Raw genomic sequence first — 26,729 nt, 5'->3', positions numbered from 1 at the left:
GTGCCACCCTTGAAACCCCCCTCACCTGCTGCCTCCCTTCCGGTCCCATGGTCCTGCTTTAGTCCAGACCTGCTCCATCATCTATTTTGCCTAGACCAGCACCTCTCAAATTGTAACGCACATAGGAACCACCTAGGGACCTTCCGAGAGGTTGAGAGGTCTGGGAGGGACCTGGGATCCTGCGTTCCTAACCAGCTCCCAGGGGAAGCCCAAGCCCCAGGACCATCTGGGGCAGCAAAGGCTACATCCGCCTCCTTCCCTCCCCATCTTAACAGTGGCTCCCGATGGCTTCCAGGGCTCACTCGAAACTTCCGTGGCGGTTCATCGCTCAGAGCCAAGGTTTCAGCTTCAGTCTGTGTAAAACCCATCACTGCCCATTTATTTGGATTTCAAACATCCGGAATCTGGAGTTAGGCCCAGGAATCGGCATCTTTGTTTAATGCCCCCAGTGGTTCTAATAATGTAGGTTTTGGGGGGGGGTTGTTTTGGTTTTGGGGGGTTTTATTTATTTACTTTTGGCTGCACCTCGAGGCTTGTGGGATCTTAGTTCCTCAACCACGGATTGAACCTGGGCCCCAACAGTGAAAGCACCGAGTCCTAACCACTGGACCGTGAGGGAACCCTGATAGTCTAGGTTGTTGATGGAAAATGAGCCTTTAACACCAAACCAAACGCTTTACCGTGGCACTCAAGGGCCTTCTCAACTCAGCCCCATCTTTCTGCCTTGCTCACCCCTGCTACCTTCACGTACCAGAGGTCCAGCAGAACGAACCGTCCACTGTCTGGACAGTAGATTGTGCTGTCGTCTCCCTCAAGCCTCTGTCCGTCCCCTCTGTGTCCTGGAGGGACCGCTTAGCCCTCCACCTCTGGGGAGCCTTGGTGACCTCCCCGGTGAATCACTGCCCCCATCTTCCTTCCTTGGTGCTGTGGCCACATGTCTCCAGAGCGTGGGAGTGGGTGTCTTAGGGGTAGCTGTTCCGCACTCATCCTTCCAGCTCAGGAGAGCTGCTTTAGGGCAGGGACGGCTCTGTATTGGTCTTTGCATCTCCAGGACCAAGCGGGCTGCCTGCCTCAGAGCCATTTCCTAAAGAATAGTATTAAAAACGCATCAAAGGGGGGTTTAAAAAAGACAATTTTAATCAAATGTAGAGCTGGCTGACTTTTGAAGGCTGTACAAATAAAGTCTGCTTGCTTGGAAATCATCTGTTTTGATAAATCGCAGTTTCGGAGAGCAACGTGCTTTATTTATATGCCCCACAGTACTTCACGTTTGCTGAGCGCGCAAGCACTGATGAGGTACAAATCATTCAGAGTCGGTCTAGATTTAATTACTGTTTGAAGCCTTATTTTTGTACCGATTCGTGCCTGTGTTTACCAGGTAGCTTGTGCAAACCCTTTGAGGGTGAACGGCCAGGGACCGGCAGGTTGTCGTTGGCCTCCTGAGTGCTATGATTAAGGGCCTCTAGGTGGTGGGCTGGGCTTGAATTCTGCAGCGTCTAGTGCCCTCTTCTGGTCACACCAGGCAAATCACCCGCTGCTCCAGGAGGCCCTTGCAGACCTCGTGGTGTCTGATTCCTGATAAGCTGGTCTCGTCTGGCCCCCCTTTAAAAGGTCGTTGAACGTTTGGAAGGGAGGGTTTTTGAATTGATGCACACGGGGGAGAAAAAGGTTCCACCTAGGAATTCTGCCTCTCTGGATTGTGTTAAACCAATTAATACTTTCTAATCAATTACACTACAATTTACTCAAATATATATTTTTTTTAGTGAACTCATTTCTTTTCCCATTTTTATTGAAGTCTAGTTAATTTACAATGTTGTGTTAGTTTCAAGTGTACAGCAAAGTACAGAAAAGTGATTCAGTTATATATATATCCTTACATATATGAGATTCAATTTTATGTATATTATGTTTATGTATTTTACATACACTTTTTTCAGATCCTTTTCCATTATAGGATATTACAAGATATTGGGTAGAGTTCCCTGTGCTATAGAGTAGGTCCTTGTTGTTTACCTGTTTTACATACAGTGGTGTGTATCTGCTAATCCCAAATTCCTAATTTCTCCCTCCCCACCTCCACTATCCCCTTTGGTAACCATGAGTTTGTTTTTTTATGTCTGTGAGTCTGTTTCTCTTTTGTAATAAGTTCATTTGTATCATTTTGTTAGATTCCACATATAAGTGATATCATGTGATATCTGTCTTTGTCTGACTTACTTCACTTAGTATGATCATCTCTAGATCCATCCATGTTTCTGAAAATGGCATTATTTCCTTCTAAACAGGAGTAATATTCCATCGTGGATATGTACTACATCTTCTTTATCCATATATGAAGAGTATCATAACAAACAATTTTTGAACGCAGTGTATACAAAGTGCCCGCCAGGGGTTGAGGGCTTTTGACTCCAGCGGCCCAGGATTGGAACAGCGGCTCCTGAGTTTCCTCTGGACTGGATATGGACCAGTTCCCCTGTGGGGCCTCAGTTGCTCAGTCCTGGAGGGATTTCTGTGAGGGTGATACCCATAGAAAGGGCCTAGCACACAGTAAGTGCTCACAGGACGAGAGCTATTTTGCATGTATGACTCACTGTGTAAATCTAAAATATATTTTGGAAGCAAAAAAGAGAAGGAACTGAAAGTGTTGATCGTGACTGTGGTAGTTGTTCTGGGATAATTGTCATAATGTGCTCAGAATGGTTTCATTTTAATAGTGGTGATTGCTGGAAAATGATTGGGTTTTTTGGTGTTCATTCAGAGCCTTCTCTAATTACAAGTGTTTCTTGGCTTTGGTCCATTCGTATTCCCGAGGGAGGCTTCTTGCAGGAAAGTGCCATCTGTAGGGCCGGGCGCCCAGGCTGACCGTGGACAGGGCTCGTGGATGGAAACGGAGGAGGGCGCCCAGGAGGGAGGGCACACGCCTGCATCATCAGCACCAGATCCTGCCCGGCAGGTGCTACTGCCTCCCTTCAGCTGCAGGGAGCCCTCGGGAGGGGCTTCTCTGCCACCGAGAGGCCACTATCATGATTCCCAAGGATTTATGGTGTCTTGCCAAGACGGAGCGCTGAGTAGGGGGTCCCAGGTGACCGCCTGCAGGTCCCCTGGGTGCGAGAGCCTTTTCCTCCGTCGAGCCGCGTCGCAGCCTGGGTTTGCCCAGCACGTCTGCCCATGCACCCAGCAAATACTTTCCCCCGTCCCCGAGGTGCCCAAGCGGCTCCGTCAGAGATGAGCTGACCACGGCCCCTCCCCCAGGAGGGGGCTTCCCTCTGCTTCCTGGAGGAGAGTCCAGATGCAAGGCCATCAGCCCGGAGTCGTGAAGATTGAACGAGATGATCCGGGAAAGCTGCCGGCAAAGTGCTTGGCTCAGAGCAACAGTGACATGACGCCAGCTCTTCGTCCCCGAGTCACCGTTCACACCTCACAAGGCAGGGGGACTGAGCTGAGCTTCACGATGGCTAATCAGGCCCCGGAGTGTGGGACAGGTGGACGGCCAGGGGCTGGAGATTTTCGGGAACCTTTTCCTGTAGCTCAGGTAGGAGGTACTCAAGGCCGGCACCCGGAATAAGGGCCGGGGTGTAGTCGTGGTTGTGGCCGAGGGACAGCAAAGGGGGACCCTGTGCAGGTGGCCGGACCCCGCTTCCAGCCCCCCAGCGCTGTGACCACAGGCTACGTAATAACCGAGGGCGCGGATGCGTCTCTGGGCCGCTGTGATGCGACGCAGAAGTGTCACCACGGGCACGGCGAAACGTTGCTACGTGTTCAACAAGTTACCGTCGTCGGCAGTCCTCAGGTCAAGGTGCCCGGGCCTCTTGGGGGGTCTGTGAAGTTGCCTCTCAGAATGCCAGACCTCGTGATGTTTTCAGAGTTTATTGTCCCCTGGCACGTGTGAGTCCTTGGCCTCCTCTCTCCCCCCTGAAACAGACAGACAAAAAAGGAAAGGGACCTGAGCAGCAGGAGCTTTTATCACTTGAGGGCAGTGACGGAGTCGCTAACCTGCCTTGTTCTAAGGTGAGGCTACCTCCCAAGTGCAGGTAGACACCGTGCCAGCACAAAGACACCTCTCCCCGTGCCGCAGGCCGACAAAGCCACGCTCCCAAAGGGTCCCCACTGACACCCCGACACCGCTCTCCCTCCCGAGGCCTCGGCGTCTTCTCTGAGTTTCCCGCCTCGGTGGAGGCCGGCCACCCCCAGGTGGCTGGTGGGCGAGAGTCCCTGAGCCCGTCCCGCCTCTTCCAGGGTCGCCATGGAGCCCTTCTGTCCGCTCCTGCTGGCCGGTGTTAGCCTGCCCCTGACCAAGGCTCTCAAGGGCAACGAGACCACCAGCGCGCAGGGCAACTGGACCTCCGCGACCGCAGGTAAGGGCCCCCCGCCTCTCCCTCCCTGCCTGCGCCGCCCGCTGGCCCTCCTCCGGGTGACCTTGCGGGGTGACGGGCAGGTGAGTGGGGAGTGTGCTTCTGACATTGCACGGCTGCGGGGCACCTGGCTAGGAGAGCAGTGGCTCCGTATGTGACGGTAGCAAAGCTGAGCGCTCAGGAGGCAGCGGACATAAGCCCCCGCCCGGCCCTGGGCCGAGAGTCCGCGTGCGTCAGCTCTCGGTGGGACGGGGGGCAGGGTGGCTCCCGGGCGCTGATCCCGACTCACAGCAGCCCCGAACAGACGTGGAGGAGTCAGCGGGGGATATTTAAACGCTGGTGTGGTCGTTGGTGACATTCATTAAGGAATTAACACTGTGGGGCGAGATACTGGTATAGTAGTTATAGGTTTATTTAGAGAAACGAGTCCGTACCTTTTAGAGACGCACACTTGAACATTGGCAACTGAAGCGACAAGATGTCTCGGAGTGAGTAGCGGGGCAGGCCACAGACGCACACAGCTGATCCAGGCATGTCAGGGGGCACATACATGGGGCCTCGTGACTCTAGTCTCTCACTGTGTTTATACTTTGAAAGTTCAAAAGGAGAAAAGGAAAACAGAATGCCCGATACAGGAGACAATATGGGTGGATCTCAGAAACATGCAAGGTGACCAGACGGAGAAGAGCACGTGTTGTATTTTCCACGTATGTGAAATGCCCGGGGTCGGGGGCAGGTCACTGGGGCTGCGCGCAGGACGGGCAGTGACCACAGGCGGGCAGGAGGGATCTTAGTGCGTTGATGGACAAGTGGTGACGGATTGCGGCGACGGCTGCACAACTCTGGAATTTACTGGAAGTCATTGAATCGTATGCTTAAAATGGGTGTGTTTTATAGCTTGGAAATCTTACCTCAGTAAAACAATGTAAGTGCAATGCGAAGTTAAAAGAAAAGGAGGAGAGGGAGAGAGGAGAAGCAAGAGCAAATGCCCCTGAATCGCCCGCCTGTGTTCACATCTAGCTCTGCAGCTTAGTGGCTGAGTGACCTTGAGTAAGTCGCTGACCCTCTCTGTGCCTCGGTATCCCCAATTGTAGATGGTGGTGACAATAGTGCCCACTTCTTAGCGGTGCGGTGAGGATTAAGAGAGACCGCCGTGCTGAGGCGTAGGGGACCCCTCACTGCTGGCCGTCTTTAGCAGGAGAGTAGGTCGTAGGTCATCCGGCCAGACTCTTAACCGAGAGTGGCTGCTCAGTATCTTTTGGTATCTCCTTCTTGGACATGTGCCTGATACAGAGGGAGGCGCGGCTGCGTGGGTTCCAGGTCCCCAGGGAGTTGATGTGGATTTCCTGGGCACCGCCATGCCTCCCTGGTAGACCTGCAGGCCTGTCTGCCAGCTCCATCCCATGGCGGGGCCAGCAGGGGCCTGTGGCCAGCAGGGGCTGGACCTCCACGCTGCACCCGGGCCTGCTGCCAGTCTCCACACCGCGGCTCCATCCCCATCCGCTCCTTCCCCCAAGACTCCCAGGCGTAAAGCTCAAGGAATTCTCTGGTAGGGCATCACTTGGCGTATTGGTCAGGGTTCTTCAGAGAAACAGAACCAGTAAGATATATAATTATACGTCTACTTATTAGGAGGAATCGGCTTACGTGATTGCAGAGGCTGGTAGGTCCAAAATCTGCAGAGCCAGTGGGCCAGTCTGAAGACTGTCAGGCTGCTCTAGACACCGAAGGGGTGATGCTCCGGTTGGAAGGCAGTCAGGCAGGAAGAACCCCCTCTTACTCGTGGCAGGCGCCGGCTTTTTGTTCTCTTCGGACCTTCAACGGATTGGATGTGGCCCCACCCACAGTGCAGAGGGCAATCTGCTTTTCTCAGAATACCAGCTCACATGCTGGATCTCATCCCAATGGCCTCCCTATAGAAATACCCACGTTATCCAGATACATTGACCAAATATCTGGGCACTTTGTGGCCAGTCAAGTTGACACATGAGATTAAGCCTCACAACTTACTCATCACAAACCTTCAGGAAAACAAAAATTATCAACTTCCCTGGCCAAGGTGGTTAGAGTTCACACCGTTCAGCCTCGGGTCAAGAGTTCAATCCCCATCCAGCCCGAGGGCTTTACAGGATTTCCTAACCCTGGACAGACATCCTACTAAAGACCCTAAGAGCAGGGACAAGTGAGGCTCCCTGCTGACCTAAGCCCCCAGCTAGGAGAGCCGTTCTAGGCTCCTGACCCTCTTTAGCACTGAGCAGCACCCTCTTCCCGTTGAAACCCCAGAGAAATGCAAAACCACAGAAAAGAAAGACCAGAAGCCCCAGCAAGAAGAAACTGTGCTCGTCATGCTGCCTCGTTTCAAGCCGGCCCTCCGGGCGCCAGGTCATCGGCGGAGCGCTGCAGCCTGGGATGCTCAGGCCAGTGCTTCCCTGGGATGGGCAGAGAGGAGCTGGCCTCTGCTGGCCCCGTACCAACACCTGCAGCAACATTTAACCAAACGTTCAACCAGGCAGGGCATCCTCTGCCCCAGAGTAGGAAAGAAACGCCGCAGCTGAGTGAAGGCACCTGCAGATGGCGCTGTGGTCACCGTCAGGGTGTCGGGCTCCCCACTCCTGGGTTCACCTAAAAATAAAATGCTTGGCTGATAATTGGCTGTGGCCGTCAGGTGTCCTTACAGGAAGCGGGACGGTTGTGCGACCCGGTGCCCACCAGAAGGAATGTGAAAGTCACCTGTTGCAGCCTCTGCAGGCTTGGCAGTGGCTGCTGGTCACTTCCAAGCGGGAAATCGTCTGGCTCAGGGCCCCTGTTACGTGAGTAGATGGGCTCCTGTGGCCTAGAATTCCGGAGGACAGCTGACTGACCGTGGGAGGTGCCCTTTGAAACTTCATCTGTTCCCCGAAAGAAGGATGAAGCATCGTTTTTGGATGATCACAGCGCTTTGCCAGTGTGCTCCAAAGTAGCCGGAAATCATTTCCTTTGCTCACTGAACACACGTATTAAATCGTCAGGAGACATTATTTTACACAGGTAGTTGAAGGTAAATATCTATAGATTGTATAGCAAAATGTTATTGTCCAGATTATATGAGGGATTCCTAAACATTAACAGGGGGGGAAAAAAAAAGTAGGAAAATGGCAAAAAATTTGACCAGGCGAAATATGAATTTCTAATTAAGTATGTTTGTGAATCATGAGAAGGCGCCTAACTATCTAGAAATTAGGGAAATGCAAATTTCAACGGTATTATTTTACTTATCAGATTGACAGAAATTAAAAGAATGACTAATAGCTGGGAGAAATAGGCTCCATCGTACACTCTAGGTGAGTGTAGAAGGTGGAAACATTGGAGGTCGGCACTTTGCAGTTTCGATTACAGTTTAACGTGTGTGGACAGAATGCAAAGGGTCCACTTCCAGGAGCTCGCCTACAGAAACCCTTGTGAGATACACAAAGATGTCGACATGAGCTGCAAAATTGTAGGTAATAGCCAAAAAGTTGGAAAAAACCTCAGTGTCCATCCAAATCTTGGTTTATCCCCAAAGTGGAAATTCAAGGGGCAGTTAAACAAAATGAAGAGGCTCCTGTGTGCTGACACTGAAACTCTCCAAGACAGACGACGCAGCGAGAAAGGCAAGTCGCAGAGCTGCCAGATACCGTGTTTCATCTGGATTTTGTTCCCCCCACATTTCACATCACTGTATCCTGAAGTGTGCCTTAATATCTTTTTTCCTTTCTTAGTGGTTCATAAAGTAATAGCAGTGGAGCCTTAGATGTGATGAGAGAGTAGTTAGGACTCCAGTTATCGGTGAACCTGTAGGTTTATGAATGTAAACGTGTAGGGAAAATGTCAGGGCAGATACACCCCACGAGTTTAACAGCGTGTAACTCTGGGAACAGGAAGGCGTGGCTCTTGCCCGGGACTGTTTTGTGTTTGGTCTGAACATTCTGCAGCAGACTTGTAGAGCGCCCTCTGCTGGTAAACAGCGGGTCCTGCAGGGACCTTGCCCCCACCCCACCCCCACCCCCACCAACCAGACCACAACTGCCCTGCCGCCTTCGTCCCCTCCCTCCTCTTGTCTCTCACCCCCCCAACGCTTCCCTCCCCGAGGGACCCCCAAGGCCCAGCAGTTCCACAGTGGAGGAACATCATCCAGTACCCCCTTACTACAAGAGGGCACCCCAGAAGGGGGGTCCCTTCGTCAAGGCCTTACACAGAACTCTTTAGGGCTGAGGGGGGGACCAAGGGGCCTCCCCACGCACTGCTGCCCACCCTTACCTCACAGGGCCGTCCGGCACAGCGGGCGATCTGCACAAGTCTAAGTGTGCAGGTGCACGACTGAGGTCAGGACTCGCACGGCAGCCCCCGACTTTCAAATTCCAGGACCAGATTCCGTGTAAGCCGACACACACACGTGCACATTTCTCAGGCATGCATGGGCATCAATTTGCACGAACATCCGTACACACCTGACTTGGAGCATCGGCTGCATAGAATTGGAGGAGATCTGGGGAGAAGGCTGCTGCGAGTGGACCACCAGCGTCCTTACCCCCAGGAGAGCCCCCCTCTGCTCCCCAACCCTGACCCTCAGCCCCACCCAGTCTGAGTCACATCAATGTGAAATGAAAACAGAGACTTGAATTTCCTCTGAGTCATCACCCTGACTTCCCATCGGGAGCCCACTGGTGCCCGGGAACACAGACCAGCCTGCAGAGGGCTTTTCTGACCCACGGTGTTTTTCAAAATTGTATTTGGGTTGATTTGCTCACCAATATTTAAAAATCAGATCATTTTTATGTAAAAATATAGATTTCTTCCTTCAGTAAATTGGAAGAACTGAGCACGCCACATGCTCCTCTCCTTGGCCCCCGTGGGCTGGGGCTAAGACGCAGCCAGCCCCGCAGACAGGGCATGGACACCCCGCCAGTTCCCTGAGCTCCTCGGGGCCTGCTGGTCCTTGGCTGTTCCCGCCTGACCTCTATCTTCCACAACAGAGGCGGCTGCTGACCACTGACAGAGACCCTGAGCAGCGGAGCCCCATTTGTCCCCGTGGACCGTCGCTTCTGTCCGGGTGCACGGCCCCTTTCTGGGGGCCTTGGGTCATGCAGCCCAGCTCCCTACGGGCGTGCCGTGGAATTGCCCGGGTCTGGAACTGCAGCCTCGGCTCCAGCATGAGAGTCATGAGGCAGCATGAGGGCGGAGGCTGGGCCCTGGAGCCGCTGACGGCGCCAGGGGTGGGCTGTCTGTGATTCCGGTGCCCACCCGAAGCTCCCGGCAGCCCTGCACGCTCAGCTATAGGCCCATCCGGCCCTCGGACCCCCGAGCCGGCCGGTCAGTCACTGCCGAGGTTGAGCTGAGCGAATGCGGAAGTGGGGAGTCCAACGGAAGCGACGCCCCGGGACAGCAGACGGGTGCCTGCCAGGCTCTGCGGCTGCATCCGGACGGGCAGGGATGGAGCTGAGTGGAGGTTATGAAGCAGCCAGGCCCTCTCTGGGGCTGGGCCCAGCTCTGCCCCTCGGTAGCAGGCGTCTCCCCCATCCGTCTGGGCTTGAGTCGCTCCAAGGCCCTGGCAGGGTTCGGGGGTGCTGCAAGGAGCTGCAGGCAGGGAGGCCACACGCAGGTCAGCTCCCAGGGTCGGGGAGGAGCCTCTGCAGCGGGAGGGGCTCCCGGGGAGGGACTTAGCAGATTGCGCAGCCTGGCGCCCCCCGGCCTCCCAGAACAACTGCGGTGGTCTCTGAGCATCGCTAGCTCCGATGGAAGGGGCTTAGGGGGCGGAGCCTGGAACGAGGGCGTTTCGTAGATCCGCCAGGTTTACGGTGGCGGAGGTCACCTCCTCGCCACTGTCCTCAGCGTATAACACTTCTGCGTCTGGCAGTCACTCAAGTCGGTTAGAGTCCTTTGCTTGTTAGGAGTACTGACCTCCCACAGGGTGCGGCGTCAGCGCAGGGCCCAGGCAGCAGACGGATGGCCTGCCCCGGGGAGCTCCGGCCCGGGGATGAGATGCCCGTTACACCTTTGGGATACGTGGGGAGGGGTGCAAGATGGGGGGCTGCGCGGCGGTGGAGCTGGTGCTTCTGTGACTCGAAGTGATGACGGTCCAGTCGTGCCTTCTAGGGGCTTCCACTGAAACAGGGGTGAAGGCGGGCCCCCCGGTCCTGCTCACCCCAGGAGAATAGGGTCTGTGCTAAAGGCACACAGAGCCCCCCTGGGGTCCACCGGAGGGGCGCTGAGTGGGCTTCGTGGACGAGGGGCCTTTGAGGTGGTCCTTGGCGAGCGAGGACACTTTGGTGAGGAGGGGGCAGCAGGGCAGTCTGCAGAGACAGGAGCTGAGTCAGAGCACTGGGGGAGGGGTGGGGTCTGAGGGTGGCGGCCAGGCCACCAGAGCCCCCTGGAATTCGGGTCTGCGGGCCAGGCCCTGGTCAGCCACAGGGTGGCCATGTTGGGTCCAGGGATGTGGGACCTTCTGGTGCAGGAAAGACAGATGAAAGGGGAGCGCGGGTGGTGCCTGGTGACCGGCTTTCCTCTGGGCGGGTGAAGTCGGGAGCTCACGGCTCTGGGAGGCCGGGTCACCACGTGACCATGGGCCACCGTCCTGGGACAGAGCAGCAGGGCATCGGCACCCCCACCCTCCTCCACCTCCCGTTAGGGGGAGGAACAGGTGCCCTGGGACCTGGGGAAACAGGTCACACGGGGGTCTGGGCCTTCACTACCCAGCAGCAGGGGGCCTCGGACGCGTCAGGTCATGAGATCCTTAGCTCAGGTCCTTCTTGGTGTCAACGCTGCTCATCTAAGTAGAGGGGCCTTTGTGGACACCATGGACCAGGATGGTGGACTGACTTGCAAACTGTCAAGTGGGGTGCTGGTGTCCAGGAAGAAGGACTGATGAAGGAGGAGTTTGCAAACTGTAAAGTGGGGTTCTGGTGTCCAGGAAGAAGGACTGATGAAGGAGGAGTTTGCAAACTGTAAAGTGGGGTTCTGGTGTCCAGGAAGAAGGACTGATGAAGGAGGGAGTTTGCAAACTGTAAAGTGGGGTTCTGGTGTCCAGGAAGAAGGGCAGGTGAAGGAGGGAATTTGCAAACTGTCAAGTGGGGTTCTGGTGTCCAGGAAGAAGGGCAGGTGAAGGAGGGAGTTTGCAAACTGTCAAGTGGGGTTCTGGTGTCCAGGGAGAAGGACTGTTGAAGAAGGGAGTTTGTAAACCGTAAAGGAGGGTTCTGGCGTCCTGGAAGAAAGACCGCTGGGATGGGGGCGCGAATTGGTGACCTGTAAAGTGGGGTCTGGCATCAGGGAAGAGGGGCTGGTGGAGGGCCACTCTGCAAACTGTGCGGTCTTGTGTTGGGAACCCTTCCTTGCCCAGAGCCCGCTTTCCCTCGGGTCTCGGGTCCTGATGGGGACCTGCTTCTGCCCCCCAGGCCCTCCGGCCCCCGGCGCGCCGCAGCCCCTGCTGGCCTGGCTGCTGCTGCCCTTGCTGTTCTTCCTGCTCCTTGCGGCCTACTTCTTCAGGTAGGAGTGTCCGGGCGCTGACTCGCCCAGACCTGCTGGGGAGGAAATGATGCGCGAGGCTGTGCCTGCGGATGAGCAGGCGGGGGCTGGCCGGGTGGCAGAGGGCAGGGCAGGGACGGGGCGGAGGGACCAGGGCAGTGGCTCAGCCATGAACAGCAGGGGCAGCTTCTCTCGGCTCAGCTGGTGGGTCTCCCCGGGGCTCACCTGTATCCCCGGGGCTCTGGGCTCTCGGCAAGCTCCCTGTGTTGACACCTAACGCATCTGTGTCTCTAAGGTTCAGGAAGCAGAGGAAGGCGGTGGTCAGCTCCAACGACAAGAAGATGCCTAATGGAATCCTGGAAGAGCAAGGTAGGGGGCCGGGCCGGGTCGGGCCGGGCCCGCGGGGGGCCGTGCCTACCTGACACCTTAACCCTTAAATGATGAACTCCTCCAGCTTTGTGACTTTCACCTGCCTTTACCTGGTATCATGCTGTCCTTTATAACCGGAGTTTCCCTGTTTCAGAACTTGTGTCATTTTCTGTCCGGTGTGAAACAGACGTTTGAGGCATTTCAGTTTGTGGCTTTGGGGGAGACGTGGTTCATATCCTGTCGTTTTTGCAGGATTTCAACATATAACATTTATCAGTAAGTCTTAGATCGTCCTGAGATGAGACAGGTGGGCTCATAATTTACAGTTCTCGGACGGGCCCCCCTGGAATCCGCAGTTTTCCAATCAGCTAAAAGAAGGGAATTGATGTACCAGTGTGCTTAGCAGGGAGGCTCAGAGTAGCTAAGGGGGAATTTCCTACCTTTCTTTAGGTTCCAAATGCAGCTACTAACTTGTAAATTCTGCTTACAAAGCCACTTTGGTTTTCTTCCCACGCGCCGAGACGTCCAAGAAAGGTGTGTGAGGCAGAGAGGCTTTTAAAAATATTGTTCACACCAGTGACTACAAATGCCTCAGTCAGCTTGCTGCCCGGTTGTCGGTTTGGGGGAGCAGAGGTGCCGTCAGACTTCAGATGAATTACAAAGCCGACCCGGCACACGACGAAGCATATCAGCAGCAAAGGACCTCAGCCACACCCAGGAGGGCAGTCTTGCCGTGCTGGGGGACCCGTGACCCCGGTTACATGATGATACGTGGCCTCCAGGCACCACCTTCCTGCCCCCTTCTCCCTGCCCTGCATGTCCCAACAGCCCGGATGGGAGGAGGAAGTTGGGGCTGGTTAGGCCGCCTTGCTCATCCTAGAGTGTCTGTCTCAGGAGGAATGAGCCCTGGAGGGAGTTCTTGGCTGGCCCCCAGAACAGCTCTGCAGGTGGGGACAGGCCTTTTTGCAAGTGACAGCAAAGTAGTGTTGACCTTGTTGAGAACAGCAGCTCATTCCCTAGGAAGAGAAGCATATGCCAGGATGTCGCTTGCTGTCTCACTCTGAATTTGTGAAAGCAGCTTGTCCGGGGACACCCTTGAAGCCTGGCCCTCCTCCTTTTCAGTGCCGCCAGCCTCTCCCAGCCCCGCCCACCCCGAAAAAAGACAAAAACAGCAATGGTGTCTCTTATTTCTCTTGGAGCTCATGGGGCTTGAGCAACCAGGACTAGTTGTTACCAAGAAGACAAGGCTGCAGGAGACTCATACTGGGACTGATTCCCAGCCTGTTACCAAAGTGCACCCAGAAGCCTATCGCTGGTCTGCTCCATTTCAAACCCGGACGGGTTGATCTGGAGTGTGAAGCCACCTGAACCCCCTGGGGAAGGAGCAGGGCCTGGAGGGAAGGAGCGGTGGCTGGGTGGGTGAGTGAGCTGAGAAGATGAGGCGTCTCCGGTCGGTAAGAGCAGGGGACACCAGCCAGAGGGGCGTCCGTCTGTCACGATGAGTGATCGGGGGGTGTTAAGAGAGACGGACCTTGCATTCAGCTATGACCTGAGATGACCGCCCCCCTCCAGCTGTGTCATCTCCCCAGGAACTCTGTCCGTCTGTCTGGTTAATGTCACCCATCCGGGAATACGGCTTAATAAGCCTTGTATTTCTGTTGATCCCACAGAGCAGCAAAGGGTCATGCTTCTCAGCAGGTCCCCCTCGGGGCCCAAGAAGTACTTTCCCATCCCCGCGGGGCACCTGGAGGAGGAGATCCGGGCCCGGTCTGCGGACGACTGCAAGAGGTTTCGAGAGGAGTTCAATGTGAGTTTGGGGCCCCTCTCTCGTGTCACGTGGAAGGGCGCTGGGCCATGGGATGTTGTGTTTCAGGATAAATTAGCCCAAAGGCTCAGAATGCTTGCGTCCGTTGAGACACTGTCCCAACAATGGGGTTCCAGGGAAGCCTGGTTTCTGCCGTGATGACCCTCCGCCAACCCTCATTCCCATTTATAAGATGGTTGAGAAAGAGGTTCAGAACCTCCTTGCAGCTCAGACGCCCTGAGTGCCGTGTTCTAAAGGCAAGTGTGACGGAAACACCGTTATCCTGTGGGCCACAGGATAACAGTTTCACGCTGAGAGCAAAGGAGCCCCCAAACCATCCTGCACAACGTCAATTAAACAGTCGAGGGGCTGCCTTGAGGGGACACTAGCTCTGCCTGGACAGCCCTTTGATTCTGCCCAATCAGTGTGTTCATCCAACTACTGCTGTTTTGGATGAACTTAGCGATGGCAGCCGCCAAGAGGAATTTGACGAACTGGTCCAGCCCGAGGGTAGCAAACCGATCCTACTAACCATCAACAAAAATGCAAATGTACATTGATGACACCTCCCCTTGTGCCGCTAATTTTTTTATTTAATGTCCCATGAATTGTGAATCTGCCAGATAGATTGATGGGTAGATGATAGATAGATAGATAGATAGATGGACAGACAGATAGTTATAGATGCTTGGATGCACAGGCAGACAGACAAGACACACTGGGAAGTGTTGTCTCGGATTTGGCTGTCCAGTGTTTATCCCTGATCGTGTTTTGAGTTTTCTTTTATGCATCTTTCTCATATCGTATATAGCCGTGCGCTGGTGTTGAGCTTGAAAGAGGACGGGTTTCCAGCAGGGGGCCACCTGGTCCTGGCCCTGCCTGTGGCACCGCAGCCCCACCCGGCTCATCAGTTAATCACCTGGAAGCCGCAGCTTCCGTCATCTGTGAAGGGGCGGGGGTGGGAGGAAGATGCCTTAATGACCTCACAGGTCAAATATGAGGTTCTGACTTCGTAAACAGCAAAGAGTTGTACAATCGTGGCTGCAGACAAGTGACTTTTCATCCAGAAGCAACCCACGAGGGCACAGCAGGGTGATGGCGCATTTAGACCCCTGCTTTTGTTTATTTTTTAACACAAGCCTCACCTGCCTTTATCTTGCTTCCTTTTAATTGTTTCCAAACGTATCCCCTTTTTTGAGAAATCAGGTCATAGTGAAAGACAGCTCCAAGCGGTATTGTTTTGCAGTCTCTCAGCCTGACAAGAGAAGTTAATGCTCCATTTTCAAAATGACTCTCCAAGCTGGAGGCCACAGGACCACGTCCCCCGCGTCCGTTCTTGTCCTGTTTCCTCTTGTACTTGTATTCCTCCACGTGGAGGCTGGTGGCTGGCCTTGCCGAGGGAAGGCTGAGTCCGAACTCGCTGGCTGTGCCGCCATCTCGAAAGCGAGGGCCCGGGAAGAGAGTCGGGCAGGTAAGGCACTTGTCCCAGGTGCAAAATTTACGGGGGCACCAAAACACTCTGCCATCTGGCTAAATTCTACTTTCATGCAGCTTTTAAAAATCATCAAAATTAATTCAAGCCATCCATGATGAACAAGACAGCACAACTGTAAATAAAGACAGGCTCGGGCTTCCCTGGTGGTGCAGCGGTTGAGAGTCCGCCTGCCGATGCAGGGGACGCGGGTTCGTGCCCCGGTCCGGGAGGATCCCACGTGCCGCGGAGCGGCTGGGCCCGTGAGCCATGGCCGCCGAGCCTGTGCGTCTGGAGCCTGTGCTCCGCAACGGGAGAGGCCACGACAGTGAGAGGCCCGCGTACCGCAAAAAAAAAAAAAAGAAAAAAAAAAAAAAGACAGGCTCACTCTGGTGTTTCCTGTTGCCCCAGGCTCCGACATGGCTTTATCACCACACTGTTTACTGATCCTAACGTTATTTAAAAGTTTGATATTTTGGTTATCATGGATTTTTTTTTTTTTTTTTTTGCCTTTAGCTTTTTTTAGATGTTGAATTTGATTTTTCTTGATTCCTGGCTTTTGGGGTGCTCCTTTCAGTTTTGCAACCAAAGCAAGTGTCTTGCTCTGCTCTCCCCACCCCTGCTACTGAGCAGCCCTCGCAGCCGCCCTCCTGCCCCCGGCCTCAGCTCAGGGAAGGGCCGGGAGAGAGGGTTGAGGGGTTGAGTCCAGCAGCATATGGAGCCTGGTCCTGGCTCCAGGGGACCCAGGGCAGCTGCACATCCCCCTCTGGACCCCCGTTTGCTCCTCTCTCAAGTGAAGGGCGGGCCCTACTGAGAGCGTCGCAGCCGCCATGACCAGCCCGCTCTTGGCTCCGCTGGTGGACACGCTTGAGATGGGCCTTCGAGGCTCTTCCTCCTCTTTTCTCACCCTCTGCCCTGAGCTCCTGTCCCAGAAACTGCGCAGGGAGACGGATGAGCCTCCAAGTAGTCGATCCAAATGAGTCGGGACTTGTGCGTGTGGCCAATGGAAGCCGCCGTGAACTTGGCGAAGTAAAAGAGGGCCTGGCACTGGGATATCAAGGCGTGGATGCTGGAGATGGGCTGCCGGGCGCCTGCCCCAGATTTGCTTCCTAGCAGCCTGGAGGGCTCGGGCGACATCCTTAACCTCTGCCTCAGTGTCCTCGTCTGTGAAATGAGGCCCTCCCAGCCCCCATGGGAGGGTCTTAACACGTGAAAGGCGTAAGGTGTGTGCCCAGCTCAGCCCGGCGTCTGCGCGAGGGGAGTCTGAGCTGCCGTCCTTCTCGGGGCGACTCCTGTGAATGTCCAGCCTGCCGTCTCCACCCGCAACGGTAGAACGCTGACCTAGCAAAGTCTGTTCCAGACCCCCGGTTAAGTCCCTGCAGGTGAGGAAAAGCCCCCCTCCAGACAGCTTTTTCCACGAGCCTCTGTCCCAGCAGGTTATTTTAAGCCCAGTGCCCAAGAATGCCACCTCAGACAAACAAACCAGCAACCCCCCTTTAGCCAAGTTACATAACCAGTAGGTATGTAGTTATCTGCCAACCGCTACCTGCATGGCTCACTCGGGGCGCTGCAGGGGTTACCCAGCTATGGCAGACCGCACCCGCCCCGCCCCAGAGCTCTCTCATTAGCCCTGTGCCTTTGGAGCAGCTCAGACATGACTGACGGCACGAGAGAGTGCTGGCCTGCTCTGTGTGGGCGGCCATCCTGTGTGCTTGGCAATGGGGTGGAAGTTCGGGGCGCAGAGCACTTTGCCTCCACTGTGAACGTCTGTGCTGCCCGCCCACGGGGTCCGGATCATCACGCCGTCCCCGTGTTCTGCTCTCCGGTCGCTGCCGGGGCCACACGGCGGGGGTGGCAGAGCCGGCTCCATCCTTTACCACTCAGACCCTCCAGCCAGCCACTCCTTCACCTTCCGCAGCTTCAGAGGAAGAGAGAGGCTTCTTGGTTTTGTTTTGTTTTGTTAATTTTAATAGAGTATTTTTTAGAGCAGATTTCGGTTTCCAGAAAAATTGTGCAGAAAGTACCAAGTTCCCACGTACCCCAGCTTTCCCTGCACAGTTTCCCCAACGATTAACATCTTGTCTGAGTGTGTTACGCTTGTCACAACTGATGAGGCAACACTGACTCGTTTTTACAAACCAAAGTCGGGGCTAGGGCTCCGGGCTGCACATTCTATGGGTTTTGACAAACGCACAACATCATGCATCCCCCGCGATGGTCTCAGGCCTCATTTTTGTTTTCAGTGCTGGGGTCAAAAGAGCTTTGGGGTGAAAGAGAGAAGGCTCTAGAATGTTGCTACAAATTTCACGTTGCGGTTTGGTCAAGAAACTCAGTGTTAAGACAGCTCGATGAAGAGCCGAGAGCTCCCGGCGGAGGAGGTGCTGGTCTGGCGGAGAACACCCACCAGCCTTGCCCAGGTGCCCGCCGGGCTGGCCCCCACACCGGCCCTGGCAGAGCCTCTGCCTGTGGCCACTGGGCGTGGTGGGGAAAGAGGACGTGGGCTGGCCGGGGCTGGGTCTGTGATGGAGAAAGCCCCGACCCGGGAGAAGGGGGCTCTGGGCCCCCGTGGGCTGCAGACCCGACTCGGGGCCGTGGCTTTGATCCCAGACTGTGCCTCAGTCTCCTGGGCGCTTACAGCCGGACGCAGGGAAGCCCTCGCTCGTCCCTACACTTAAGCAAGCGAGTGCCCTTCTCGTGGTCCAGGTGCCCTGCCATTGCCTGCTGCGTGCCAGCCCGGGGACTCCGTGCAATTCTGCAGCCACGCTGGGGTTCTCCTTCCCCATCTGCAAAACAGGGGTGATCCTAGTGTCGCCTGATAATAGGTAGGTTGTGACGTCAGGTGACCCAGCTCCTCCCTCAGTGCCTGGCACATCGTAAACACGCGACAGATTTTAACACCAGTGACCCCTGGCTTATCCGACAGTCAGACTGAATGTTGAAGGATGTGATTTGGGGGTCCAGAAGCCTCTTTCCCAGCGTGCACTTCGAGGAGCCCCCCGAGCATGGAGCCACCCCCCCCCCCAGCAGTGAGCAAACAGGAAGACAGTTGGCGCTAACAAGATCCGAGGGCCTCTGAGTGGTGGAAGGAACTAGAAGTCAGGACGCCGGGCTGGCACCTGCTGTGCCACACGTCGGCTCGAGGGGCCTAGCTGAGCCCCTCCACTCATTTTCCTCCTCTAAGACAAAGGGAGGGTTAGGGAGGTGCGTGCAGGTCCCCTGGGGAAGCGGTGGCTGCTGTGCGGGCCTGGGGTGGCCTGAGGCCTGCGTTTCCAAAGAGCCCCCGGCTGTGCCTGTCGCCCGGGTCCTCGGAGCACACCAAGTCCTCAGCTTCGCCATCACTCGGCTCTCCTTCAGCCCTGCATCCGGGTCCCTGCTCCCGGATCCGAGCTCTGCTGCGGCCAGTTCCTCCGTACTGGTGCAGGGCCTGCTCTGGACCAGGACTGTGAGGCCTGGGGGTTTGGTGGCAAGGCACGGGCCAGCCCCTGCCTTAATGCACTTCGGGGTCCGGCTGTGGGTCATCATGTTATCTGCACCTCCGCTGGCCCCACTAGACAGCGGGCCCAAGGGGAGGTGGGCCTGAGTCTCCATCACATCTCTGCCCGGTGCCGGCCCAGCGCCCGAGGCAGAGACTTCCACAGGCAGGAGCAGAGAGACGGGCACAGCACCGGGGGTGCTCAGAGACCAGATTTCTGGGTTCCTGCGCTCGGTAGGGAGGTGACGTAAACACGGCGTTGGATTCTCACGTTTAGTGCTGACCTTGCGTTTTCTTCTAGTCGCTGCCGTCTGGACACATACAAGGAACTTTTGAACTGGCCAATAAAGAAGAAAACAGAGAAAAAAACAGATATCCCAACATCCTTCCCAGTAAGATTTTACTTTGTCTGCGTGACGGGTGGCGTTTTGACTAAACTCAGCCTTGCCTTGCGGCTACTGGCGACCCTGCCTGTCCAGGCAGCAGATGCTTCGGGGGCTTGGAGGTCAGGGCCTGGGTCAGCACAGCGGCTCCGCCTTCGCGGCTGGGAGTCTGTAGGTGTCTGTCTCCCGGCCAGGGCTTGGGTAGCCTGTGTTGCTCTGGGTCTGGCTGCCAAGTCTGTGTTCCCTGTTGAGATCTGCGCTGCCTGGTCTGTTTGCCCAAGAGGGGTGCCCCCTGCACCGGCTGGCAGAGCTCCTCCTATGGACCCAGATTGGGCCTGGGTCTCGGGCAGCTGGTGACCCTGGGCATCTCCTGTCTTGGACGCGGTGCTCCTGCCACCAGCAACAAGGCTCCTGTGCCAAGGGCAGAAGTGGCAGAATAAGAGAGCTGTCTGCCATTGGCAGCTTTGTGGGAAGGCTTACAAGTAACTGGATCTTTACCACCGCAGCTAAAGGTGGCCATGGGCTGGGGAGGGCGGCCTCCAGGGGGCGGGGGGCCGGGGGGCAGTCACATCTGTCCGGGGGCGTTGCTGGATGGGCTGCGCCTTGGCCTCGGTGCCAACACAGACCCCCCAGAGTTCCAAGCTGCCTTGGTAGAAGCTGGTTCGGGAGGTTTGTGACGTCCTTCCTCCGTCCCGGACCCTCCTGTTGGCTTTGCCATCGGGCTAACAGAAGGGCAGACACAGAAACCTCCAGGGAGTTCACATTTGAACCCCGAACCAAGGCCTCCCCGTCCCAGGGAGCCTCCCTTGTCAGGCGGTGCTTCCGTGGGGTGGAGCGAGCTGGCCCGTGCCGGCCCTCAGCATGTCGGCTCTCGGTTGCATGTTTAGGGCTAGAATTGAGCCCATCTGCCCTGCAGGTAGGAGAAGCTGTGGTCCGCCTCATCTCTGTGGTCTCTGGATTATCAGCACTTGATAGAAACAATTCTTTCCCATTTTGCGTGCATAGGATTTATTTGTGGTTTTCTTTGTTTATTTGTTTGGGGTTTTTTGTGGGCTTTTTCTGCAGAGCCCACCATGAGCCTGGGTCAGCTAAAACCAGAGAAGTTAACTAAGTAGTCTTCCATCCAACACATATTTGTAGAGGCAGCCAAGGGAGCACCAGGGAGATGGGTCAGGAGGCCACCGTGGTCACACAGCCGAGCTGAGAGGGTGGCTTGGACCAGGGTCAGGTTCTGGACGCACTGCAATGATCGTGTCGAGAGGACTTGCCGTTAGATTGGGTGAGGCTTATCAAAGGCAAGTTTTGTGGCTCGAGTAGCTCAGGTGAAAGGAAAACCGTGCAGGAGGTTTTGGGGATCTTTGGAATGTTTTTGGTCGAATAAAAATCAGGATATTTGGAAGTTGGCGTCTAGTATTAGTTGAGTTAACTAGCTTAATTAATCACTTGGTGCAGTGACTGCAGAGCATATACGTGTGGAGGACCCACTCAGCGCCAAGCCCTTTCCTAGGTTCCTGGCCTGCATTCCTCTCCTTATCACTCACTGAACACTGTATCTTTGAAAAGCTAACGATTACATTGCTCCTTAAGAGTAGTTTTGGTGGGAGCTCAACTGGGCGGAATTAGCGGCCAGCTGTAGGAATTACCTGCACCCACCACTGCTCCCAGACGTGATGGCCGACGGGCGGGGGGGGCTCCCCAGAGGATCACCAACGGGGACCAGGACCAGCAGGACCTGGTCCGGCACAGCATCTCTAAGCTGCGTCCTCCAGCTCGTGCTATGGAAGTGAGTCGGCCTTTCCTGCGTGTATGGAAGTGTGGGTCCTGCCTCAGCCCCTCCTGGCCCAGGAGCGCCACTGAGGATGCTGGCTATCGCCGAGGGCCCGCGGGACCTCTGCCAGGGCGTGAGTGTTTCACGTTGGCCGGAGGACGAGTTTACGGAGCAGAGTGGCCTGGAGATGCTCCGGGGGGCCCCGGAGGTGGCCAGCTGGGTGGCGTCTGGCGTTTGGCATCAGCCAGACTCAGGAGAAGCGTATCGGATTAAACGGAGCAGTCGGCCAGAGCTGCCCTGGGGCGGCTGGGTCACGGGGATATCGTGCGGGGGCTCCCAGGCCTGCTCCCCCCACCCCAAGGCTGGGAGACCGGTACACCTTCCCTGCCCGCCCCCGCTTCCCCAAGCAGAGGTGGGCTGTAAATGTGTTAGATTTACGAGAGGCCCCTGGGGTAGGAGCCCCGTCCTGGATGTGGCTCGAGGGAGCTCTGAGGACAGAGGTCAAGATGCCAGGTGTGTTGAGAGGTCGGATGTTCCAAGGGCTCCATGGCCGGTAGCAAGAGAGCATCCTCTTTCCCGGAGAAGAACGCCAACACCTGGTAATTTTAGGAAATAGTGTTTTGAAAGACAAGTGTGACTTTTTAGAGTAAAGAGACAGGAAGCTCTTAGAACTGCAAGCTGCTAAATCTAACCAGATCGCTATTTTTTACCCCCTGCTTTCTATAGCTGTCCTCAAAAGGGTAAATTGGTCCAAATTATGTTCAACTAGCTTGATACGTGTCCAGCCAGAGCTGTTTCCGCCTCAGGGCTGTCGGCCCCTGAGCAGGGGGGTCTCACGGCCGAGCCTCTGTGGGCTGTGAGTTTGAGGTGAGACACCCTGGCGGCCCCGTGAGGGCCGTGGCTGACCCTGAGAGCTGCACTGGCCTGTCGCTAGCAGCAGTGGCTCAGTGTCCAGTGTTCAGTGTCGCAGTCAACCAGCTTCCTTCCACGTAATTGGGAGACGTACAACCTGTGACTAGGGGTGGGGGACAAAGCAGGGACGAGGACGCGAAGCTGTTCAATAACTAATGCAGTAAATCCGTATGAAGTGCCCACCGTGCGCTGTGCCCAGCGCAGCATAATAAACGCGGACGCAGCTTGATCCCCGGGCCCCGGGCCGAGGCTGGGCATCCTTCATATTTCTACTTCTGGGAGCGGCCGGCCGCTTACACACCAGCGGGGAGACCCAGGGACGGGGCCACACCACCTGTAGGGACCCGTGAAACCATCTAATTTATTTTCGAATCAGAAGAAAATATAAACCTAGTCCAGCCTGGTTCACACTCATCTTTTTTTAAAAAAAATAATTTATTTATTTTATTTATCTTTGGCTGCGTCGGGTGTTTGTTGCTGCGCACAGACTTGCTCTAATTACGGTGAGCGGGGGCTACTCTTCGTCGCGGTGCGCGGGCTTCTCATGGCAGTGGCTTCTCTTGCTGTGAAACACGGGCTCTAGGTGCATGGGCTTCAGTAGTTGTGGCACGTGGGCCCAGTAGTTGTGGCTCGCGGGCTCTAGAGAGCAGGTTCAGTAGTTGTGGCGCACAGTAGTTGCTCCGTGGCATGTGGGATCTTCCCGGACCAGGGCTCGAACCCGTGTCCCTGCATTGGCAGGTGGATTCTTAACCACTGCGCCACCAGGGAAGTCCCTCACACTCATCTTTATACCAACTACTACTAATACAGTTGTAAAGTAAAATGTGTAATTTTTTTTTTTTTGGAGAAAGGGGCCCATGAAGGCAGAAGTGACGTGGACCCACGTAGGTCACATAGGGCCCCGGCTGAAAACTCTTCCACATGTGTGTACACACAGATACATACAACAAGCATACACATACACACCACAAACACACATATACACCACACTCACATAAATACAACACACATTACACACACTGTATACGAGACACACCACTATACACCCCACAAGTACACCCCCCACACTCACATAAATACAACACATATTACACTCTGTATACGAGACACACCACTATATACCCCACAAGTACACACCACACACACACACACACACACACACACACACACACACACACACACACGCACTGCACAGCCCTCCCTGGTCGGCCCTCCCACACTGGAAAACCGCTTGTACCACAGGCTAGAATCTTCCAGGCGGTGGCCCATCCTGCCCAGTCGGTGCACATGAGTCTGGCTTACCTTCCTGCTCTGCGGCCGACCTGAGTGTGAGGACTGGGCTCTGGAGCCCTAAAGCCCGGAGCCTGGTGTCCGTGTGTCCAGAGGCAGAGTTGCACTCCTCCTGGAAAGCCTGGGAGAGGGGACCCCAGCAGTGGTCCTGAGGGTACCCGCACTGGTCAGTACTGGGGCCCGATCCGGGGTTCAGAGAATATTGCCATCGCACCGTAGGGGTCCCGCGTGTTCTGCTGTGTCTACGTGATGGTTCAGCAGACCGACGCGTGGACCCTGAAATTCTCACCTGTCATCGTCCCACAGGCTGTATTGAGCTCCTGTTTGCGGCCTGGCTTGTCCTCAGTGCTGAGGTACAACAGGTGCACCCCCGACCTCAGGACCCTGAGGATCTCGTGGGAATGTTTAAGAAGAATGTCCCTTCCGTCCCGTGGTCACCATGGTTATGTCCTTTGCAGGGTTTAATACCGTGCATGGGATTCCCTTGTCCTAATGTCATGGTTTCTGTGTTGGGCCTTTTTGCAGATGACCATTCCAGGGTAACTTTAGGCCAGGTGGGCGGAGCCCCATGCTCAGACTACATCAACGCTTCATACATAGATGTAAGTACGCCCAGTCCCCCTCCCAGCGCGACACTCGCTCCCGGACCGTTGAGGGTTGAGCGTGAGTCGTGACCGTCGGGCACGTTCTTCTCCGGGGCCACGGATGTCGATTGTCGCGACTTTCCTGAGCGCAGTGGCCACACTGGTCACAGCACAGAGGGCATGAAAGCGCCGGGCCTTTCGGATTAGCACCCGTGTCGGGGATTCCTCCTTAAGATGCAGATAAGCCCTAAGGATGTCCATTACAGCATTATTTATATCGCTGACCAGACAGAACAGAGGGGACCAGTTAAGTAAATTGTGGTAAAATCATACACAATGGATGGTTAAGAATCCATTTTAGTTGAACCTTAAAAGATCATTTAATAGAAATTTTAAATTATTATAAAAATTCAGTATAAGAGAATGTGTACATATTAACCAATTAAAAAAAAAATATATATATATATATATATATATATACGTGTGTGTCTGTGTTTCTGCTTGTGTGTGTGTCTGGGAAGGTATTCACAGAAAAAATACTGGAGAGGGATATACAAAAATAGCATGTTATTTCTGGAATTCCTGGCGAGTTTTCTTCGTACTTTTCTGTGTTTTCCAAATTCTTCATGATGGATACGTGTTACTTTCCTGACAACAGCAACAAAATCCTTCCACGATGATAATTTTGAAAAATTATAAATCTGATTTTATTTTTCTAGGGTTATAAAGAGAAGAATAAATTCATAGCAGCTCAAGGTAAGCTTTATGTTAAGTTACTTTCTGAACATGATTTTGATAAGATGACATGGAAGGCGATTGCTTTTTTATCCGGTACCAACCGTCCTGAGGGTGTATGTCGGCTCTTCGTGCGTGTGTGCTGCTACATTTACATAGCGGATCAGAGTCCGTCTAGCCTTTCCCTAAGCACAGAATTCAAAGATGTCGTGAATCTTCCCACAGCCTCGCCACTCACTGTGTCTGCTTCACTTGCCAGGAGTGTCCCATCCCCTGGGAGCTGGTCAGAAATGCAGCAGCTCAGGCCCCACCCCCAACCTGCCGCTGTCCCTGAATTTGCATTTTGGCCGCAGCGTTCCCAGGCCATTCTGCTCAGTAGAGTTTGAGAAGCATTATACTGCGAGGTGATGAAACTCCTCCTAGGAACAGGGCTTCAAAAGAACAGAAGAGTTGGAACCTCTGAGAGCATGTGCCCCCTGTCTGTGGTCAGGGCAGACAGACATGGAGCGTTTGGGGGCGTCTGTCATACAACAGGCATGTTAGATGTGCAGCCACACGATGTGTATGTGCAGACAGACGCACGATCTGTTTCCACACCTGCATGATTTAAACGCAGACACCCAGTGGTCTGGGTTGCCGTTTCAGCGTGGCGATACTTGCGATACTTGCGTTAGAAAACCTTGAATTTCTCTGGGCTGGCTAAGCTCTATGTGGCTTCCAAGTTGTCCGGTTTGGGGAGCAGCGGGGAAGGGAGTGAGTAGCTTTCCAGTTCAAGGCCATAACCAGGAGGATGCTTTAGCTGTGAAAACAGCCCTTAACGCTTGCACAGAACCCTCTTTGTGCTTTTGATTACTTTCCATCCAGCATCTCCTCCACCTGCCCAGGGGTTGTCACCCCCAGGAGCGAGTACTGGTGCGGTCGGGTGTCATGGGAGCTAAAACCAGGTTTCCTGGACGTCCTCACTCCTCAGCAAGAGTCTTTAGAGCTGTGGGTTCCAAATTTCAGTGTAGATCAAAATCTTAAATGCACGTTCCCTGAAAGATAGGGAGCTACACATACGCCCACAGTCTATCAGGAATAGGCCCAGCTTTAAATGTCAGAAAACCTGACAAACGCCAGCTGACACCAATAGAAATGTCTTTTTCGTTCTTATAAGCAGACATCCAGGGGAAGCAGCCCAGGGCTGGGGTGGCAGCTCAGGGGAGAGGGGCCTCTTTTATACCCCTCCACCCTCCACAGTGTCATCCTCAGGGTCACAAAATGGCTTCTGCACCTCGAGGTACTGTGTCCCTAATCAGGCAGGAAAGAGGGCAATGGGCAGAGCTCTTTCTTCCAGGGACACTTTATCTTTTGTTCAGATCCCCTCCCCAGGGACTTCAGGCCACATCTCACTGGACAGCATTACTGGCTGTCAGTGAGATGTTTTCAGAGGAAGGGGGCTTAGACATGGTGCGCGGGTCAGTCAGCCTGCAGCGTCTCCCCCCCGCCTCTCTCTCTCACACACACACACACACACACACACACACACACACACGCTCTGCTTCAATAGTTCTGGATGGAGGGTCATATTCTGAGGCTTTGACAAGCACTGCAGTGGCCACAAACCACTTTGACAGGCAGCTTGAAACCCAGCTCCCACTTGAATAGCCTTTATGGCCCATGAAGATAATCACCCACTGGGTCTTACTTAGCTGCTGAGGATTTCCCAGCCCCAGCGGGATATCGAGGGCAGTGGTAGGACAGAACGGGGAGGTTCCGGGACTCTGTAGGGTGTGAAATGGACCAGCAAGCCCATCATCCCCTTCCTCAGGGCAGGTGGGGAGCAGCCGTCCCCGGGCCTGAAGGCCAGGGCAACAGGCCTGGGGCTCGCAGCGACCTCTCTGTCTGACTTCGGGACCATCCTCTACTCACAGGCCCTAAACAGGAGACAGTGAATGACTTCTGGAGAATGATCTGGGAGCAGAAGTCTGCAACCATCGTCATGTTGACGAACCTGAAAGAAAGAAAAGAGGTAAGCCCGGCCTCTGAGTCACCAGCACTTTCTTCTCGGCTGCTTAGCTGGGGGTATGCTTACCACTTCCTTTTCCTGTCTCTCCCCCCACCCCGCCGC

The 26,729-nt window shown here is 54.9% G+C and overlaps 1 protein-coding gene across 14 annotated transcripts in view; it reads left to right on the top strand.

The window, feature by feature from the left end:
- PTPRE (protein tyrosine phosphatase receptor type E) overlaps positions 1–26,729 on the top strand; it is a 167,539-nt gene that overhangs the window by 118,262 nt on the left and 22,548 nt on the right. For 7 of the 14 annotated variants that reach the window (XM_059052228.2, XM_067024323.1, XM_067024318.1 and 4 more), the window contains 8 exons: positions 4,240–4,358; positions 11,762–11,852; positions 12,127–12,200; positions 13,871–14,007; positions 19,249–19,339; positions 23,826–23,902; positions 24,604–24,640; positions 26,533–26,630. In XM_059052228.2, the coding sequence (XP_058908211.1) occupies positions 4,247–4,358; positions 11,762–11,852; positions 12,127–12,200; positions 13,871–14,007; positions 19,249–19,339; positions 23,826–23,902; positions 24,604–24,640; positions 26,533–26,630 (717 nt within the window). In that variant the 5' untranslated portion in view covers positions 4,240–4,246. Of the gene's footprint in view, positions 1–4,239; positions 4,359–9,744; positions 9,973–11,761; positions 11,853–11,957; positions 12,036–12,126; positions 12,201–13,870; positions 14,008–19,248; positions 19,340–23,825; positions 23,903–24,603; positions 24,641–26,532; positions 26,631–26,729 lie in introns of those variants that run through there. The other 7 variants (XM_067024317.1, XM_067024316.1, XM_067024315.1 and 4 more) reach the window with 3 other exon arrangements.

The sequence above is a fragment of the Kogia breviceps genome, chromosome 2 (assembly GCF_026419965.1).
Source record: "Kogia breviceps isolate mKogBre1 chromosome 2, mKogBre1 haplotype 1, whole genome shotgun sequence".
In the NCBI taxonomy this organism is placed as follows: Eukaryota; Metazoa; Chordata; class Mammalia; order Artiodactyla; family Physeteridae; genus Kogia; species Kogia breviceps.
The sequence above is the reverse complement of the archived record's forward strand: the minus strand, read 5'-3'. Positions and strand labels throughout refer to the sequence as shown.